General features: G+C 34.0%; 1 protein-coding gene across 3 annotated transcripts; it reads right to left on the bottom strand.

Annotated features, from left to right (window-relative positions):
- Positions 1-1,094: 1,094 nt before the first annotated feature.
- LOC117329540 (methyltransferase-like protein 24) lies at positions 1,095-20,942 on the bottom strand. 3 transcript variants are annotated; one of them, XM_033887531.1, is made up of 8 exons: positions 20,789-20,942; positions 14,480-14,573; positions 7,434-7,553; positions 6,099-6,244; positions 4,558-4,686; positions 3,442-3,516; positions 2,793-2,934; positions 1,095-1,590 (listed from the first exon to the last, which is right to left on the bottom strand). In XM_033887531.1, the coding sequence occupies exons 2-8, from the start codon at positions 14,534-14,536 to the stop codon at positions 1,291-1,293; spliced, it is 969 nt and encodes a 322-aa protein (XP_033743422.1). In that variant the 5' UTR covers positions 14,537-14,573; positions 20,789-20,942; the 3' UTR covers positions 1,095-1,290. The 3 variants fall into 3 exon arrangements, with proteins under 3 accessions (XP_033743422.1, XP_033743424.1, XP_033743423.1); XM_033887533.1 differs by lacking the exon at positions 14,480-14,573; XM_033887532.1 differs by lacking the exons at positions 14,480-14,573; positions 20,789-20,942 and adding an exon at positions 8,280-8,741.
- Between the last annotated feature and the right edge of the window lie 689 nt (positions 20,943-21,631).

The following is a 21,631-nucleotide window of genomic DNA, read 5'->3' as shown; positions in this document are numbered from 1 at the left end:
TTTAAATTTGTAACAATGCCGGACACATACCAACTGTCATGGATATAAAGCGCATATAGAAGAAGAGGCATCCACACTTGTGAATTGCCACTGAAACACACTCCATATAATGCATAACTATCCATCAATGTAAGTTCCAGTAAAATCACATACAACTACTCACATATATCCTGGCGATACAATTTTAACACTTCCTTATATACATTCGTAATATATGCCCGACTTTGATCTCATGTTCAGACATTCTACACACGTACACAACACGTATTTATAATGGCATTAAACATATATTCACATATCACCACACACAATATACCAATGTTGTCCACGCAATAGCCACACACACATAAATACGTGTATGTAGCAATAGACGTGCCATTTCACCTGTTCAGAAGTCCATGTATACATAGTGATGTAATTCGTAAGTAAGTGACACGCTGAATAAAACAATCTGAAGAAATAAGGAATTTTACAAAATGATAATGTTAAAAGTAATTTATCTGATGTAGTGGTATGTGTGTATGTTGTAATGGTAAATTTGTTGCAATGGTATGTGTGATACAGATTTCATATCTGTTGAAGTGATGAAGTGTGCTGTAGTGGTATGTCTATGTTGTAGTGGTATGTCTATGTTGTAGTGGTATGTGTGTGTTGTAGTGGTATGTGTGTGTTGTAGTGGTGTAGTGTGTTGTAGTGGTATGTGTGTGTTGTAGTGGTATGTGTGTGTTGTAGTGGTATGTGTGTGTTGTAGTGGTGTAGTGTGTTGTAGTGGTATGTGTGTGTTGTAGTGGTATGTGTGTGTTGTAGTGGTATGTCTGTGTTGTAGTGGTATGTCTGTGTTGTATTGGTATGTCTGTGTTGTAATGGTGTAGTGTGTTGTAGTGGTATGCCTGTGTTGTTGTGGTATGTCTGTGTTGTAGTGGTGTAGTGTGTTGTAGTTGTGTAGTGTGCTGAAGTGGTATATGGGTGTTGTAGTGGTATGTCTATGGTGTAGTGGTATGTCTGTGTTGTAGTGGTATGTGTGTTGTATTGGTATGTCTGTGTTGTAGTGATGTAGTGTGTTGTAGAGGTATGTGTGTGTTGTAGAGGTATGTGTGTGTTGTAGTGGTATGTCTGTGTTGTAGTGGTATGTCTGTGTTGTAGTGGTATGTCTGTGTTGTAGTGGTATGCCTGTGTTGTAGTGGTATGTCTGTGTTTTAGTGGTATATCTATGTCAGAGTGTTATGTCTATGTGTAGTGGTATGTCTTTTGTAATTGTATAATATTTATTTTAAATGAAGCACTTTGATATCACCTCCTGATAAATGTTACCTCGAAACAACCAATGATTTCTTTTCCCGTTACGCGGGACTGCCAAACATTCAGGAGATTCCGTGTAATCCAAGTCATTCGAAATCCCATTGCATATAATTCTTTGAGTAGGAAGAATTTTGATATCCAAAATCCCTCCGTATCCGCCTCCGGTATGTTAGAAAAGTGGAATTCCACCAGGAATTGTTTAACGCCGGTTAAAGCTTTGGAGGTCAACATTTCCGGTATAACATGCCATTCCCAATCTTCTATGTCCATTTTAATAATATCTGGAATAATCTGTAAGAAATAAATAGACCCTGAAGTCAAGACGTTTTAATTAACTGTAACAATATGTCTTATCTAACATTTCCTTTCTTCACATAAACTAAACAATCGGACGAAGTAACCTCACCAATGGGCTATTCTCGTAAGGATAGATCCAAACTGTTGTTCCAGGCAACCCAAGTTTAAACATAGGTCTTTAAAATGTATCCTTAACTATATCTGTATATCCTTATTTATTTACAGATACATGTCAATAAGGTTATAAGATTAACTTACTGTATATCACCGCGTGTCAGGCAATGCTTACAGACCAAGTAAATGTTAAACACATTGAAGTTCAAGGTCCAAAATGTTCATTTTCCCATGTGCATTAATACACACGCATCATATATTTCTTCCCGCTACCTGTTAGCATTTCCATTGACTTAAAATGCAAGTAGAACAATAAGTTATCATAAAAAAAACCAAAGATAATGGAAAAGAGTTCCTAAAGAAAATAAACAAACTAATAAAGATCGCGGGTTTTGTGGTTTGTTAACATTCGGTTAAGCTATAGGATAAGTTTTAATAATTTGATCTAGTGATAACACTTATATATATCTTTCACGAGTATGACATTATATCGATATTTTCACGAGTGCGAAGCGTGAAGGAATATATCGCATTATTCTGTCATACGAGTGAAATATAGATTACATTCAACGGGAAATCATTCCATTTCTTTTTAATGCATTTTATGTTAAAAACAAAACATCGAAAAATTGATAGTATCATAAACTGCGGGAATCAGTAACATAACTTGCGACGTCGTATCGTTGTGACGTTACTAAACGTCAGCTTGACGGCGTAACATTAAAAGGGCTGATTAACGCAATTTAAGTATTTTCTGCTCTTATCGGAGAATCTGTGTATGGAAAGCTAACGTCAGGTGAGTACTTTGTTAAAAGCTAGTCTAGAAAATTGGGAAAACAATCACAAGATCAAATGAGGTGAATACAATTGTTCGCTCTCCTTTGTCAAAAACGAAACCTTATGTATTTACTGCTTATTGTTGCAGTGAAAATACAAGTTTGATCAATTTGCTAAATATCTATATTTCACTTCGTAAATGCAATAAAACGTATATCTGTAAGATGAGCTTCTGAATATTCATGACTGTATGTCTGCTGTTATCTTGAGTAATAAACTTGATATATATATATATAATATTTTACGTTTTGGTGGTTGAGTTCTTGTCTTATTCCCTGAAATGTCAACATTTTCCAGTTGGCCTCCGGTGTCGTTCCGTTAAAATTGGAAAGTCCCAAGTTGTGGAAATATACCTTAGGACTCCGTCGATGACTGTCTGTGTTCATGCTTGAAAAAAAGTAATCGGTGATTGTTAAGAAGATTCCGACCACCTCGTAATTGATACGCAATACAGAAATGAGAAAACGAAACGACGGCAAGAAACGTGCATGACGAAGGTTAGAAATAATTCAATATATAGAACATGTTGTTAATTGGTATTTTAAAATACAACTCAAAATGTGCTTGTCGTCTTATTTCAAAAGCCGATAAACTGGGACTAACGAGTATACAAGGCGTAAACACGGACTTTGACATAAGTAAAAAGAAAAAGAGGACCACCACAAGCTTACATGAAAAATATGATTATTTCTAAGTTGAATCTCAGGTTTTGCTGTCTAAATGTCCGTTTCCGTATTTTTGTCAAAATAGGGAAATAACTCCAATTGGTTGATATCAAAATTCAGACAGTTATGAGTTGGTAAAGGGGCATGGAATGTTTTGCAAGTCACCGGGTCCAGAAAATAACTAACTTTAATTTTCACAAGTCCTAAATTGGACAGAAGAAATACGTACCTCGGGTCAAATGAGTGAACCATACAGCCCCATTCTTCAGAGATACCGTCATCAAAGCTAAATTCGAAATCGATTCTACAAAAAGACGAAAATGCAAGAACTGTTATTCTTCTCTTTTATTGGAAAACAAGTCAAATAAAAAGAACAGACAAGGTTCATACGACAAGATCACACCCCAGAAATGCTTTACCAATTAAGTGAATTATCTGCTGTTTTGTCTGCCAATTAGTTGCTGTTTCCCCAGAAAATCAACCTCTGTTTCACCCGAAATAAGGCCCAATAGAAAATGCTTTTCTGAGGTTGGAAACTATTTTGTTGAGTACTGAACATATGGAATATATAATTCCTATATACGGGAATAAAGATTAATGTCTTAAGACTTGACCAAGACCAAATCCTAAGACAAGTTTACGCTCCTAATTAAAATTAAATGACGTAAGAATACAGGTGAAACAGGCGAGAATTCCCAAGGTTCTCCCGTCGACTGTTAATATCGGAGTTCCTGTCTTTTGTGTACTCTTAAAAACGAAGTTCGATGCATAACCGACTAGTGATTTTATGTGTTGTGCAGGGAATCATCATATTAATGAGATACCTAGCTGAAAACAAATACATGTAATGCTCAATTGTTTGGAAGATGGTAGAAGCGTTTATTACGTATATATGGTTTTTTTTTTATACAAATAACAAATATTTCTCTATAATTAACAATTTTCGGCATTTTAGCCTTTGCCAAGGAAACTGACTATTGTTACGTCTGAAATTGCCATCTTTGTTTATCCAGTGCCTCGTTACAAATCTACACCAAAAGCTTTTTGATTTGGATTTGTAGCAGACATTTTAACAGCCAAGATGGCGATCTAAGAAGTAAAAAGATACTGTTTCCTTGTCGAAGGCTAAGACGTCGAATATTTGGAACTAGAGAGACTTATTTGTTTATGTGTATTAGGTTGTCCATTTGGAACAATTTTGGTAAGATATGCAAGATTTGGATCGGTGTAAGGATGTACAATAATAGTTTATTTATGTTTTCAATCGCGTATATTTAATCTTTGTAGGGGATATATCATCTGTAAGTAGATATTTTATTCAGATAAAGCACACACGAATTCTTACCCGAACGAGTAAACTAGACAGTGACCTTTCTGTACCAAATCTTCGTCCAGACATACATCCCATCCGCCATCTTTGACTCTACCAAAGCGCTTCAGGTTACCACATATACTCTGAATGTTGTTGAAATACCTTCCATAAACATAAAGGGATTTATTATACTGTCTACGTCTATTGTAATTGTAAGCTTTCTCAGGACAATGTTCACAATGCACATGACGTTCTTTTGAAATGCAATATTGAAATTATTTTGATGCCCCCGCCATGAAACGGACGGGGGGGGGGGGGGGGGTGCATATAGTGTTACCCATGTCCGTCCGTCCCGTCTCGATGCAATGTAACTAACTAGGATCTCCACTGCTGAGGCGATCCTCACCAAACTATGTTTCGGGGTATCAAGTGACAACAGAGGGTATTGATGTCGTACAGCCATTTTCTAGTTTATTGAATTATGAGACTTTTTCGCAACCACATTGTGGCATTTCATTTGAACACACTGTGAGTTTATCGGTTACCCGTCTAGGAATCAACACTTAAGGGATCTAAGTATTACTGACGAATCCTAGAAGCATGAGACAGCCAAATGATTCAATACAATTAATTTTTAATTCTACTGTATCTTACTCTCAATTTATATTAAGATGTGCTCATATAACAAATATTTTATATAAGGAAGGCGATCAAATCTTTTTTTTTTTTTTTTGTAAAGCATTACAGAATTGTTAATAATAAAATGTTCAATTTCAAGAACAATGGATTTCTGTTCACACTATTTCGTATTTGCATATGACCACGTATTTTTTGTGTGATTATCACGTTTACAATTCAGAAGCAAGAACACCATGACTTCTACATGTATGCGATCAAGATAGGTATAAATCAATAGAATACAACAAAAGCAATAGTATATATTGAGATGTCCAGTGTATAATGACTTATTAATGGAGACAAATTGCCTTTTTTCATCAAACAATGGGGAAAAACTATTGTTAAAAATCACAGGGAATAATACCGAGACATTATGTTAGATTATATTATTTACGACCTACACACGTGTATCATAACCATCCAACATTTTCCATACAATTCGTTTTCAAAAGATGTTCTATTTTGCGGTTGATTCAGACCTAAACATTGTACTTTTGTCACTATTTTTCAACCTGTAAATAAAAGCCTGATTCCCTCTTTCCCTTATTCCCGGATGACCAAACATTTTAAACTACATGGCACGATATATAACGCTGCTGTCCATTAACATTCTTTTGATTGTTTGTTCGTACTTTACAGTTTTTTTTGTATTTGATTAATTTGTAAATGACTATGGCAAAAACTTAAGGAAATAACCAATGAAGTTTCAGAAAGGGTTAGGCAGGGGGCTATTTCTGAAGTTTGAGGATTTCTGTATTCGATAGTCATAAGCATTATGATAAGAAATTATCAGAAAAAAATACAATATTAGACTATTAAGATTGATTAGATTGAGAAATATGTTATCAACGTTTAGGCATTTATGGAAGTCAGTGTATAGATGTAATGTTGTTTACCAGGCGTAAGTTCGCTCTATCTCAGGGACGGACAATGGACAAAGATCGGTTTTGATTGGTAGTTGATGTTCCATTATTACTACTTCCTGTTGTCCAGAAGTTGCTAATTGGTCCCCGCATATATTCTTGATGTTGAAATCCCATTTCTGTAGAGAAATATCACAACTTTTGTAAAGATCAATGAGTAAATAAAATAATTAGTATATAGATACATCAGGGTAACTCGGAGTAATGAGGGCACCTGTACGTATCGATCACCAGCTCGTGATGTATAGCTATATATATGTCATGGTTATCTAGAGATATGTCAGCTTATAGAAAACATTCAAATAATATAACAAAAGTTTCAATTGTTCGATACAGTATGAAATTACACAGTTCGCATACACCATAATGACTAACAGGCTAGATATATGCATTGTTGTTGAATAACCGATCGAAATGATGAAATATTTAATAAATTGATAATTGATGAATACAATGTATTTGTGTTAAACAGACGAAACATTCGTCAGTGAAAGGTAAAGAATGGCGGACTTGGGTATGTGGGGGGGAAATAATTAGTTCAATAATTACTCATAGTTATATAAACTTTTTTTATTTAGCTTTTAGACTTTTAAGTCTTCGGGAAATCATCAAAACATTAGCCAGCGACAAGTACTGAACATAACTGAGCTATATGAATAACTTATGAGTCTTTAAGCTCTTAGATTCTTATCTCACCATTCATGATTATACAATGCATTGTAATTGTTGTAACAAATGACACTGGGTGGGTTTAAATAGAGAACTATAGGTGTATATGTTGACATGCTTCTAAAGTCTACGTAAGACATTATCTGTGACTATTATGTGTTAACTAACTGGCTGAGTAAGCTTGAGAACAAAAGACATTGTCCGATATTAATTCTTAATATAATTACTCTTAAGATTTTTGATACAATTTTATTTTGAATTTTAATGAAAATATTTATGGTACAAAAAGTACTAAAAGTACAAAACTCGGTGATCTTTCAGTGTTTTAATGTTATCTTCGATATATCCCTGACTGTGAAACATTGAAATTATACTTAGAATAAAATACATTTTCAATAGTTTAGGTACATGTATACAGTTTCTTAAACTGAATGGACACCAAAACGAACACTCCCTATTACCAAATGAATGATCTGTGACGAACACTGTGTCATTTCTTTATCAGTAATGTCTTTGAAATAATATCGGGATACTAGCTCAGGTTTCTCATTATCCACTCAGGTATGAACCAGGAACATAAATATCGCCGTACAAGATAACGTGATTACAAATACTTGTACACAAATAATCAAAACTTACCGGACGAGAGAAAATTCGTTCCTGAGAGGCTATTATCAATCGGATAATAAATATCAGAACTGCTACCACAAGTATAACGAACAGGATCGGTTTGATAGTTCGTCGCATCATTTTTGGATCCTTCAAAATATGAAAAGTATTGAGTTCTTCTATCAATGATATGCCAACAACATATTTAGATCAGTCAGAGACGTAAATATCACAAACACATGGGTAACGTAGAACAAGCGTCAGATATAGGTATTTGGAAACAACTACACTAGATATAGTACAAGAAATATTTACAATTTATTATATACATTCATGCTCACTCTCACAACTTCTAACAAACACATAAACTTCAAGATATAAATGTTCAGCATAGCCCGTCACAGTACGTCACAGCTCACAGTTTAAGTTCTCCTCACGAACAAGAGTCAATGCATCGAAACAGAACCGGAGTATAACGTTCTCCCGCGCGCGTCTCATCTAGGGTGACTGAGACAAAAGTCCTCCTCACTATATACTAACCCACAGATTACGTATATATGGTTACCAGGAAAGGTTTCTAGCTAGTTAACCAGAGACCATCCGACTAGAATGTCTTCAGTGTCGATCCCTAAGCCTTTGGGATACCATGACCCGCCCGTGATTACCAACAAACTTCCTGTAGCTGACCTTGGTCCATAACCGGTCGTGTTGCCGAAGCCGTGGTGGTTTGCAGGGTACAATTATTGGTACAATGATCGATCTCTCTCCATCAGGTAAAGCACAGTCTGCATTCTGTGCCTGTATCCTCGAGCTCGTTAATAATGTCATCCGACTACAGGTAAGCAAAACAAGGCCATTTCTCACGGTACACCTTACCTGTGGTGACGCTTCCAAAACTTCCGCACGTGCACTTCGGCTCTATCCATACTTACATTCGTGCCATACAAATACGCGCACATGATTCACAAACAAAACAGCCATAACACATACACATAAATATATATAAATACATCCGATCGTGAATACATGTATATGTAAGGCCCAGAATGTACTTGTGTATCAATATGGATCACTGGAGTGTAGAAAACACTCCATCATTTGACTGCAAAGGTCATGATGGCGGAAGTACTCCCCACCTTGCGTCCTAACACGATGATTAAATAGTGTTAGTTTTCACACAATATACACATATGTCAGTTAGGTATATCAGATATCAATGTATTACAATATTAAATGTCGACAAGAACACTATGTTTAAACACACATACACGTATACATGTTGTCCAACGTTATTATCACAGTCATTTTCTTAATTTAAGGGTACCAAGTGCAGCTAAATTAATAACAATTAAAATGGCTATACCGACCACTAAAACAGCAGACGTCAAATCCGTGTGTATTAAATATATTCCAATATATTTTCTCTTTTGTGATGTTATTAAAACACACAAACAATGTAATCCGCAGTACAGGTGCGTCGTATCCGACTGTCTGTAATTGTGTGTGTGTTTATATGCGTGGAGAAGCCCGGTTTAGTTGTGCGTGTTCGGTTACAGGCATTGTTCATGGGAGATTCTTTATCGAAATATCTGTAATCTGTTTGGCTTGTATCACTTCCGAAGCGTCTGTACAGGATTTACCCTTTAAGTTTACTCTGTGTTTATTTAGATATTTCCATCAACCGTTTTGAATATCTCAGCAAGCTAATTAATTGCCATACCAGATTCTCAGTATATGTATCTGTATTTGTTGAACGTTCGGACAATGATCTCTGAAGTGATGTTTTTGTGAAGTGTTAAGTTGATGGTCACTGTTTTTGACGGATAAATCCAAAGCCACTTCTGACTTATTTTAAAAAAAAATTGTTTGCTTTATTTTGTTTTCCTGTCGTCAATATTTTTCAAACCGTCGATAGTTGAAGTGAAAATGTTAACCATCGAACTATTGTCACCAAACCTTGACGCCCACAACAAATAACGCATGACACAAGTAATAATCATCGGCATTGTTTGCCTTTATGGCATGTTTTTTTTTTTTTTTTTTACATTGTATATGAATTGAAGGAGAACTTGTCACACAGACGGGTATTTGCCAACGCCAAATAAAAGAGACAAAAATGAAAGAATTGTTGTGTAGAAATGAAACTGGCAATCTAAATTTCTCGATCATGACTCAATGTCTAGATATCACTGAAAACTTTTTTTTTTAATTTTTTATTTTCCATTGCATCATTCATTTCAACATTTCTTTTACATCATGTTACATATAGTTTCAACAATAAATTCCATGACTCATATTATTGAAATTGTTGGATTTAGATAAGGATAGATCGGACTCCTTCCCACTTTTGCCGGGTCTTTTGAGCCATACTGGTTGGAAGCTTGTTGATAGAATATAGATCTAAACTTCTATAATTCTTAATAAAGGTTTTACAAGTTTCCCAATTTGGAATGTGTTTGTAGGAAAGAGTCAGGTTTTCTTTCTAGCCTTATAAAATAGTATTGATAAAGAGAGTTAATACGACTTGTCCATAATGATTGGCTATGAGGACAATCCCAAAAGAGATGGCAAATTGTTTCCTGTGCTTCACTACAAACATTGCACTCTCCGTGTTCATAAACTTTCGTTTTTAATAACATTGCATTAATAAAGAACACATAGAATCTATGAGTAATTCTATATTGGAGACTTTGTAGTCTAGAGTCATTTGTTTTCTGAAACGGAATAACATAGATTTTTTCCAACTCGTTTTTGCATAAAGATATATATAACAAGGTATGCCATCTCTCATGAGATTTAACAGGCCATTCTGCCACCTTTGAAATAATCTTTTTATAGAAGTATCTTGGTGGTTTTTCAATTCTTTTAACTTGATTTAAATTGTTATGTACAATATTTTTAATATTTTGTCTGTGGGCATTGACCAATCTCTTTAGGCCTCTCGGAATGGCACTAATGAGACTTTTGAAGTTCATGAAATTAATGTGAACTTGATATTTTTGGATAAATTGTTCATTTGTCAAAAAAAATCCATTTCCATCAACAAGGTCCTTTACATAGTATATATCAGCATCACATAATTTCTTTGAAAAAAAACAGGGCGTCTATTTATTTTAATACTTTCATTAAACCATAAAGGCTGGGAGAGAATATCCTCAGGGGCTGCGGGGAGGTATTCTTAAAGAGAAACCCAAATCTGTAAAATTTCATTCCAAAAAGGTCCCAAGTTTTCCCTTTTTCTTAATTCTGTAAGACCAAAATTTCTTAAACTCAATATTTTATCGCCACCATATTTTTCAATATGGTCAATGAATAGTTTTTTCCAGTCTGAATGGTAATCATAATCTAAACATTTTTTATCCATATTACTTTTAATGCTTTGCAGTATGAAAAGACATCAGGGACCTTTAAGCCACCGCCTTTATAGTCTAATATTAAAATATTTCTTTTTAATTTATCTACATTGCTATTCCAGATAAGATTATATAATAGCTTTTGGAAAGACTTCAGTACTTTTTCATTTGGGCTTGCAAGAACTGTCAAAACTCAAACCATGATAGGGAACGCTAATATTTTAATAACCGTTACTTTACCAATGTTTGATACATTCATGAGAGACCAATTAGACAAAAGATTCTCTATTACTTTAAATTTTTCAGTAAAATTGCTATCAAAATATTTTCTTTGGATAAATCATATGTGATTCATAGTAGCTTGAATTTACCACTGTGATTCCAATAAACTTTTGGAGTTGTTTCAATTTCCTCTCCGCAGCCCCGTTTTGCCCAAATCCATACAGCTTGAGTTATATCAAAATTGGCCTTCAAGCCAGAACATTCTTCAAAGATGTCAATCAAGAATATACTTTTTTCTAGTGATTTCCTATTATCATCCAGTATTAGTGTTGAATCATCCGCGTTTTGACTTAATATATATTCCGAGTTATTTTGGATAAAACCTTTAATATCAGGATCAAACTTTATAGCTGCTGATAGTAGTTCAAGACAAATAATACATAGATAGGGAGACAAAGGGTCTCCTTGTCGTACACCTCGGGTAACATCAAAAAAGTAGAAAGATGTCCATTATGTTCAACAGTTGTTGATATATTGGAGTACAAAGTCTTGAAACAATTAAGAATGTCATTACTGAACCCAACAAATTGTAGACTCTTTTCAATGAATGGTCACTCAAGGGAATCAAATGCTTTTTCAAAGTCTAACATTAACAGAATAATAGGTACATCATTTTTTCAGACTTGAATATAACATCATTGATAATCCTTGAACATTCTCCTATATAACGACCCTTGACAAAACCAGATTGACTTTCACTAATTATATCCACTAAAGTGGGTTTTATTATGTTGGCAATTGCAGATGCTGTTATCTTATAGTCTACATTTAACAATGTAATTGGTCTCCAATTTTTAAGGTATAGTTTTGATTTCCCCGATTTAGGTATACATTTTATTATTCCTTGACGTTGACTTATTGACATTGATTAATCCTGAAGAGATTGTTTATAGATTTAATATAGAATGTATGTATGTAAGACCAAACAAAATTGTAAAACTCTGTTGTAAAGCCATCAAGGCCTGGGGATTTTCCATTGCTCATATTTTTCAAAGATTTCAGACATTCCTCTACCGTGAGTTGACCTTTCATTGACTTTGTTCTATACTCAGTTTACTTACATATGTATTATGTTCATTGAAACAAAAGTTTATTGGTGTATTTCTGTAAAAACAGTGTCTTTTTTACTATGCAAATTTGAATAAAACTGAGATTGTTCTTTTAATATATCACGAATGTCATAAATCTCATTTCCCTCTGATGAAATTAGTTTAGTAATCATCTTTTCAGTATATTGCCTTTTTTCTAGGTTACATAACAATTCGATATTTGAAGTGAAAATGTTAACCATCGAACTATTGTCACCAAACCTTGACGCCCACAACAAATAACGCAAGACAAAAGTAATAATCATCGGCATTGTTTGCCTTTATGGCATGTTTTTTTTACATTGTATATGAATTGAAGGAGAAGTTGTCACACAGACGGGTATTTGCCAAATATACAACAGATAACAGTTAAATAAAAATATAAGTTTTCTCGATCATGACTCAATTTCTAGATATCACTGAAAACTTGAAGTACATCCGTAAACTAATCTCATGATCGATGGGATTGCCGTCGTCTGCCAGTTAACAGATCAACATGTCCGCTAAACAGTTGATAGCGTTGAATCAACATGTAAAAGCTGCATAACCTTTGGAGAACACATTTTGATTCAATTGACAATAACAAGTAAAATAAAACTACTTCCGCTTATACTCGCAATACAAATAATATTTTGGTTTTGTATTGATCACACGATTTCGTAGAGAAACCACTCTCATATATAGCGCTGATAATATCACATGGCTGGTTTGAAAACGAGACGGCAGTTTTGTAAACAGGAACATGCGATTCATGCAGCGACACAGTACGTAAGACCTGTTTTTGGACAAGGGATTGCGGCAGTTGTTATTTGATAACTCAAAGTCAATTAAGAATTATGAAACAGTGCTATTTATGCCCAGCATTGTACTATATCATACTTGTAAACAATAGATAACTCTAACCGTACGTTCACCTTTTGCCTCGTCTGTCCGTTCATGCTTACAATGTATTGCCCCTTTGACCACCTTTTGTTTTGTAACTGACGCTGTGCATGACCCTTTTCGACCGGAAGCGATTCACAGGTGTGTGTGGATATGACTCATTAGATCTACTAGCATCAATCATGTGCCCCTTTCAAAATTATTCCTTAAATATTCGTTATCCCTAAATAAAAAACAATGTGCTACGTAGGTACAAATAAACCACAATTACGTAAACATAATGAGATCAAATTGCTATGCAGTGATAGATTATAGTAGTTTTAGCAACTAAGACAGAAGTTAGTTTGACCTTCCGTTACTCGGTCGTCGTATTCTGCTTAAATGATTACGTAACATTACGCAGTGCAACTACAGTAATTATTGACGTCGATAATGTTCAAGGACAAAGTATTCTATTTTAATCGTTCGCCTGGTAACTGTTAGGTCGAATTCGTCTGCATGCTATAACAGGTGTTGTGGGAACTCTAAAGCATTTATAAACTGTTAACAAGGACATACTCATTACAGCCGACAACAAGAAAGTTCCGTCTGGAACATACCGGGTCAATCACTACGAGTGTTTTATCCGAAGTAATACTCCATGAAAACCTTATCATGTGTTACTTTTTTCTTATCAAGGTAATGTATCAGGTAAGTTCCTTCACGTTAGAGATACATGTATATGCTCTGTAATCCAACACCCCAGATGTGCCCCTGTAAAATAACTGTTTAGCTATTGTACCTTTGTGTTGTTATCTGAACGCCAACCTATTATTCCCACCGGTATATCTACTTGAGCTATACCTGTACTTTACACAAGCAAATTTAAAAACTTTGGTTGAATAAGGCGTTGTTCTAAACTGGCCATTTATAAATGTAATCAATTTTCGTCATAACATCTTCGACACATTGAAAATATTTCGTTTTATGTTAAAAAAAATAAAGAATAACGAATATATATTGGGGGGAAGAGTTAAATCTTATGACAAATCCTATAAGCAGTCTAAGAAAGAATTAAATGGTATATACTCACTGCTGTTTTTAAATGAAAATAAATAGTATAATAATAAAGAGTAAATAGTATAATAATAAATAGTACGTATCGCCTTTGGAAATCGTGAAAATTCATACTTTGATTTGAGGACTGAGCATTAGACATATTGCCCTGTTAAAGGCGGAAGTGTTTTTTTTCAGATTGAATCAATAGTCAAGTTATAGAAAAGGCAAAACGCTTTAGCTACATTATTATATTCAGTTACAACATTTGCCTTTTAAAATGAAAGACAGTTTTTCTGTCTGTTCTTGTCTACACTCTCGAGGCTACAACGCGTTTTGGCTCGCTTTATGACTTCTTGACTACCCATGCATTTCTATTGATTTGATACAGACATACATTTTGTTTTAAATTTACGTAATTTGAAATGTTACTCACCTGTTTAAAAGAGGACCACGAACGGGATAATGTCTTCCGGAGTTTCTGGGTATGCATTCTCCTTAGTAGTATCGAAGCATTAATGCGAACTCATCTGTAATGTTTCAGATAATATGAATGTAAAATAAGCTCAATGTTTAAACCTAGCGTGGAACTAGCCAAGCATATGTAATGATGAAGTTCCGCTAGGCTTTTGTTATCGGGCCCTATTGTATATAACAAGGCCAGGTTTCTAAAGCTGCGTTACACTCGCATAATTCCGATCAATTCCGTGGGGCCACTGTCATAAAATGTTTCGTATTCGCGAGTTATTTATAACCCAAATGCAGTAAGCTAATTGGTTCTGTTGATAATTGCTTATATATCAATAAAATCACTGACACAACAGAACACAAACATCTAGGACTTACACTTAGAGAAGCTTGCCCGCAGAGAGATCAGAAAAATTGGCTAATAGAAAAAGATTTTTTTAAATATGACAGATTGTTGGAATTATTGAGTTTTTCATTTTATTTTCCTTATAAAACGCTGAAAAGTGATATTAAAACTTCATTTTTTAAATATTGTTTATTTAATCGCAACCCGCAATAAGTCCCCGCTATAAAGTGGAGTCTAATTTGATTGACACATCAAAGAAACAAGCACGTGCACAGTGCCGCACACTGATAACTTCAAAGGCAGCGGCGATTTACAAAGAAGATTTGCCGTTATATTCCATACATTTCCCTCTCAGGTTGAGTTTTAAAACATCTTTTAAATACATGTTCTGTAATTGTTTTCAAGAAATAAAGTCGGAAAGCCTCTAATTTTGTCACATAGAAACGTGTACTGAAGTTTATTTAGTGATCGGAGATGTGCCGTTTACCGGTCCGTCTGCGGGTAAGCCTCTTTAAGTATGATGCAATTTTTTGTGTATGCTATATATATTTTCTTTTAAACATTCTTTATATATTTGAAAACTCTTACAGTAGATTAAACCACCAACGCAATAATTAAAATGAAGTTAATCGTAAATCATTGATTAAATTTTCGCAGCATTTATGAGGCCAATTAAAGAACATGCAGACATAATAACGAGTAATTACACACAACAATCTAAAGAACGTTTAGAATCTGTCAAAGTAGAAGCACCTAGATTGATAAGAGGACTTAGATCTTGAACATCACACAATATACTATATAAAGAACTTGGTTTGGAAACATTCTCAGTAAGAAGGGACAAGCACAAACAAATAATGATATATAAGATAATGCATGGGCTGTCACCTCAGCACTTACAAGACGTCCTTAATCCTCTTATTAACAATCAAAACAACAATCCCGATTTCCTTAGACCTACGGGAATATTCGATCCACCAATAAACATAACTAATTATTATTTTAGTAGTTTCTTCCCTCTCATGTGCCGCACTAGTAACACTTCCGATAATGACCACTTTAACTCCCTTACTCCTTCAGCTTTTAAACAACAATCTAATAAAGATTATTGATATTGAAGAAACCCTTTAAAGAGGATAGAACAGGTAATATCATTCTTTGTCAAATTAGAAATTCATGTAGTAATTTAAATGTTTGATTTATTTAATGATGATTATCTCCTATTCAATATATATTACAAACACCAAAAATCGAGTTTTAGCGGTCATATTATCGAATAATACAAAATGGGTTATATTTACATAAAATGCCCTTTCACCCCTGATCAATTTGATATCTCTGAAAGTCCATTATATTTAATAGTTAAAACACTTTAAATACTTCATCATTTATACGCAAGCACAAGAATATGGGAGACCATTATTGAATTAAAATTACTTCCAATAAAAACACACATACAAACAAACAATAATATCTGTCCCATTGACATAAGCATTTTCTTAACATGATTAACACGAGTAAAATAAATAATGATTATATTAAATGACGTAAATTTAAGCCTGCATGTTAGCCCAAAACAACTGAAAGTATCCTGTCTATTCAGGGACAAATACAAAACTAAACTGATCCAGGTGTATAGTGAATAACACCTAAGGAGAGATCACAGGAAAAATTGACCAATGAAATTAGTATGTAAATAAGATGACTGTTCACCAGTGATCTTATCTTAGGGAACCACCAGGGATTAGGTTTGACAGGTGAACACATTTACCTGGTCAGTCACAACTACTGGTCTCAACCCAGTGGACATGAACATATATTGAACAGGGTATAATCTACCACTATGGACCATAATTTTAACATTTAACAAACTATCAATCGTGTGCCTGCTTTTTGTAATACGAAACCGTCTTCCATTATGTTCTTGTCCAATTTATGATTATCTAAGACTTTCTCTATTTATTTCCGTTATTAGTTTTAGAAATCATAACCATATTGCTATCAGCATTTTTCTTCATGGCTGTCCTGACTGTAACGGGAAAAGACCGTTACTTTATAGAGTGCAATTATGTATTGGTAAACCAGACGTTTTGTTATCTATATGATCTAATCAGTCATGACTGTATGCCTTTGATTCTAATGTGTATTACATTATGTACACTATACAAAATATCTAGAAAAATTCTTTTCTGCTCTGATAACCTTTCTGTAAATTCAATGATATTATTCTAAGGATATAATAGGAGTCTTCCGTTAAACATGTTTGTTTGGTCTTTGTTCAATCAGTTTTGTTTGACAGAATATACTTTATCCTTTGAAGTATATAAATTATTACTGTATTTATTGTATCTGTTTTCAATTAAATTATAAATAAGTTAACAGTATTGACAGTTATTGCAAGTGCATATATATGCACATGGACATTAGGCCAAGTCTGTTAACAACTGAGTGCCATGTAGTTTACATAATATGCCCCTAATAAACAAATAATAGCTGTATTCTTATTATGTGTTTGTGAAGTGGAAATATACTTGTAATCAAGTTACACGAATGAGTAATCTCCCTTTGACTGTTGTATCGTATACTGATCATTTCAAAATAGAATATTTGTAATTTAAAAAAAAATATCAATTTATTATCTTAGCAGCCGTCGTAAAGAATTTATATAGGTTTTATCTATTATTCAATCCTATTGTTTTTAAACATCAATAAAAAATTTAAAATGAAATGGCTACGGAAAAAATACCAATCAAAAACATCATTATATTTGTTAGTATGGCCAGATTATCCAATCGAAAAAGAGCCTCATTACTAAGAAGTATTTTGATTGGTCAAAAAAATGCCCATGTGAAGCCGAATGTTTTCAAGTCGGTGTTCAAACGGGTCAAACGCATGAAATGTAGAGAAGACTCATTGGGACCGACGGTGTGTTACACTCAAGTTCATCATTATCATCAATCAACATCGTAATTAGCTACCCGTGACGCACCGACGTTCAGATCAAAAACTGGTCAAATGTTCATGTGCACTTATTATTCAATATTTAAAGCAACTTGAAATGAAATTTTAAGATTAATTTCTTTTTCGAACTATATAATATTGTTCATACTGACAATTGATTCGAACGTATCCTATTGTTTAGACACAATTGTATTAGGGACATGTTTTAAACAACTTATAAAAGCCGTCTCCACAATTGTATATTACACAGATTGTGATAGCGACACAATACTTATAATGATTATAAAGAAAGAAAAGCAAAGAAGAATGACAGGGAAAAGACAGATCTAGAGATTTAAGATTAAGATGAATGTTACTACATTAGGATATACTACAAAATATGGTTCATAAACGATGAACACAATATGTATCTTTAAATACACTTTATTAAAACTGATTAAAAACTTATGCATGACACATTCTATCTACACATCCAATACACGTCACTTATCCATGGTCCACAAAAGCACATTCCTTAAATTCGTCATCGGGTCATTCCTGAACTTTATCGGTTTCTTATTCATATACCGTGCATTAGAGTTTTATTATAAACTGCAAATGATATAAGTAAAATATGAACCAATCACAATACTAACATCATCAAGTTATAAACTTTAAGAGTGACATAGTAAGGATAGGGAAAATCATACCGATGACAATTGTGTATTGTGTAGAGAGAAACACTTGCTACTTAAGTTGTTTTATTTTGCGTTTTTACAGATTATAAAGAGTTTCTACCTATAAACTGCCAGAGGAGTCCTAACATTCTGATATTAGTCAGAATTGAACTGTCAATCATGTTGATGTGTTTTATCACGGATAAATCCTTGTTTTTATTTCCCTGCTTTTATTCCATAACATATATCTTACTTTGGACATCAATTCCCGCAAGAGTAATGAAGACCCTTAAGGAAATTAGTCGTAAACATTGTACAGTTCAAAGTAACTAACAATATGTTTCAAGATATCGCCACGTTGACAAATATTTGGTGTAAATTAAAGAATGTAAAGTTTGAGATATATTCGCACGGGTCATGTCTGCCTTAAGTTGAAACATTCTGTGAGCCGGTGCGACATGTCACGGAAATTTCATACCTGTTAACTTTTATATTTTGCAACAAACTGATGCGTATTTAATTTTGTGAAATAGGCGTCAATAAACCCCAAAAACATCATCGCCATCTTCGTACTCTTCACAACTGTGAGGTTAAACTATAAAATTACTCGACTACCCGTGTTATATGTATGCTCGCCCCTGAATTCTCTTTAGGGTAGTAATCATGTTGCGATGGCTGACCGCCTCAGATATTTAGAAGCATTTCATTTGTTTGGGAATACTGAGATTGATTTAAAATAATTTAATTAATGTTGATATTGTCTCATCTTCGCTTACCAAAGATTACGATCAATTTCCTTTTCTTTAGATATTGCGGGAGTTAGTAGGGTAGGGCAAACGCGAATTACACCAGTAACAACATGTAACTAGTTAGACTTTACACAAATGGGTAATTGCATAAATCACAGGGGTAGGAATGTACGTCATTGGGAAGTTCAGACACACACTTTTGGCGGGGGGGGGGGGTATTGTCGGCTCGGAGGTAGGTCAGACGTAGTTAAGATATTTACACCGTCATGATTTAAACCGCTACAGGCCCTAAGTACCCGTTGCATCTGCATTTTTCTTTGACCAAACAGTCATGAAAGTTTGGAAGATGTGCTGATAATTTCTTTCTCCCGTCATATCTACAGTCACTAAGTCTGTATTGTCATGGAGTGTGATCTCAGAAATAGTGTGGTTAGATTATTTGTTAAAGAATATTTCAACGCCACTCTGCGTATACTGTAGCATAAACTTTACATACAGAGGAACGACAAAGTCTCTCTGTGACATGACACAACTTGTTTTGTCAATAATTTCTTCTCTTATGCAAAGAAACTACAGTCAGACATAAGATAATAACCTGAACATACTAGCAGAATTATCTAATGGTAATCTCTCAAAAACGTGAAACAACGAACTTTGAATAAACATCTAAATGTGAAAATGGCAAAAAGCACTTTCAGTATTTACTTAACAAAATACTATAGAGTTAATGGGAATTGATCATCAATATCCGTGTTTTGCAACCAAATATCGTGTAACACCGATTATATAGAATACACGAGTCTAGAACGAATGATGTGAGTGTTGTTTATGAAAATGAATCGAAATGTCATTTTTTCTATTGTCACAATAAAACCAAAAATCACCTAATACCCATATTTGAGCACTGTACACTGGATTCTTATAATAAAATACTGCAAGTTAACAGTAATAACAATGCTACGAATTGTAATTTATTGAAATTGATAAATTACGATACCAAACCAAATAACGTGTATTTAGTATTGATGAAGTGTGTATATCGGAGGGCAACTAAGCATTAACCTAGATTTAAGGGAATTTTCTTTTCAGACAGGCTTGGATTACTAACTCTAGCCTTCAGAAGGATCAGTTGGCATTGCAGGGGTATTTAAAATAGCGAAACAATATCTGCAATAGTGAAACAGCATATTTTTTTTACAGTCTGAAAACCAATACTCTCCCAGACTAATGGTCAATAATACACTATTTACATAAAATGTTAAGCTGATATCAGAACAACTTCTTAACTTAAACCAAAACAAAGGAGGTAACCGACTATAGATAGAATATGTCAAACTGAATGTGATTCGACAATTAACTTCTATATGTATATACCATATGGACTGTAGGTTAGGCAATCCATGAGCAATTGCATATAAAGAGTTGTGGAGGCAACCTAGTGGTGTTCCGATTAAAACAATTGATTTTGTCAATGTGAAATATTTACAACAATAAAAAACTTTACTTTTTTTTTTAATTTAAGACATTGACATAGTGGTGTAATATGACATAGTATGGTATCTTACCTTGAAATGCAAAAATGGTAGTTGGTCTATATCCAGTTCCAAAGATATTTGTTAAACACAGTAGTTTTTCTATCTTACTTATAAACACTACATACATCCATAGTCTGATACACGTGACTTCACGTGTTCTCTATATAGTGACACATTTGTTAATGTAAGAAGGTCAAAACTTTTTAACATAATGAGACGACCTGGCCTTGGAATTAGGTGTGCCCTTTAAGATCCAATAATCGGCTTATTTTTTGTGCTTGCTAAGATGGAATTAAAGTTCTAATATGTATACAACTGTACAGTCTCTATTGATTATTTTCTGTATCGTACTTTTAACTAAAATGAACTTAATACATCGATATATTATTTCGAGATCCGTGTTTTATGCGTGCATATAACTTCTGACACATTTAATTACTAGAAAAAACAAAACATCCGGCATGATCACGAAACAATAATGCTAACTCAACATCGATTAAACGATGGCAACACACGAATGAAGATCTAAGAATAGCATGAAAAATGTGAAAAAGTACAAGATGATAAGACCAGGACATCCGGAAGAATAAGCGTCTTCGCTTCACCGACGACACCTGCCATATAAACATCGTGGTTAAATCCGGTTATAATACACTTTAGATTATTTTCATATAATTATGTGTAACTTTTTACCTTTTTTTTCTCGTAGAATGCGCCCTCAGTTTGTAAGGCCCTGTCCCCAAGGTTTGTTTGCTCGGTGCAACAATGAAGTCCTTTGCAATGAAATAGGACTTATATCGTGATGTCTTTTCCAATAAAATGGGATAATATGCATATCCAATCAACGCAACAAAAGTTTATCATGTTGAGGAT

Source organism: Pecten maximus, chromosome 6, assembly GCF_902652985.1.
Source record: "Pecten maximus chromosome 6, xPecMax1.1, whole genome shotgun sequence".
Lineage (NCBI taxonomy): Eukaryota > Metazoa > Mollusca > Bivalvia > Pectinida > Pectinidae > Pecten > Pecten maximus.
Note: the sequence above shows the minus strand (reverse complement) of the source record. Positions and strands in the feature narration are given on the sequence as shown.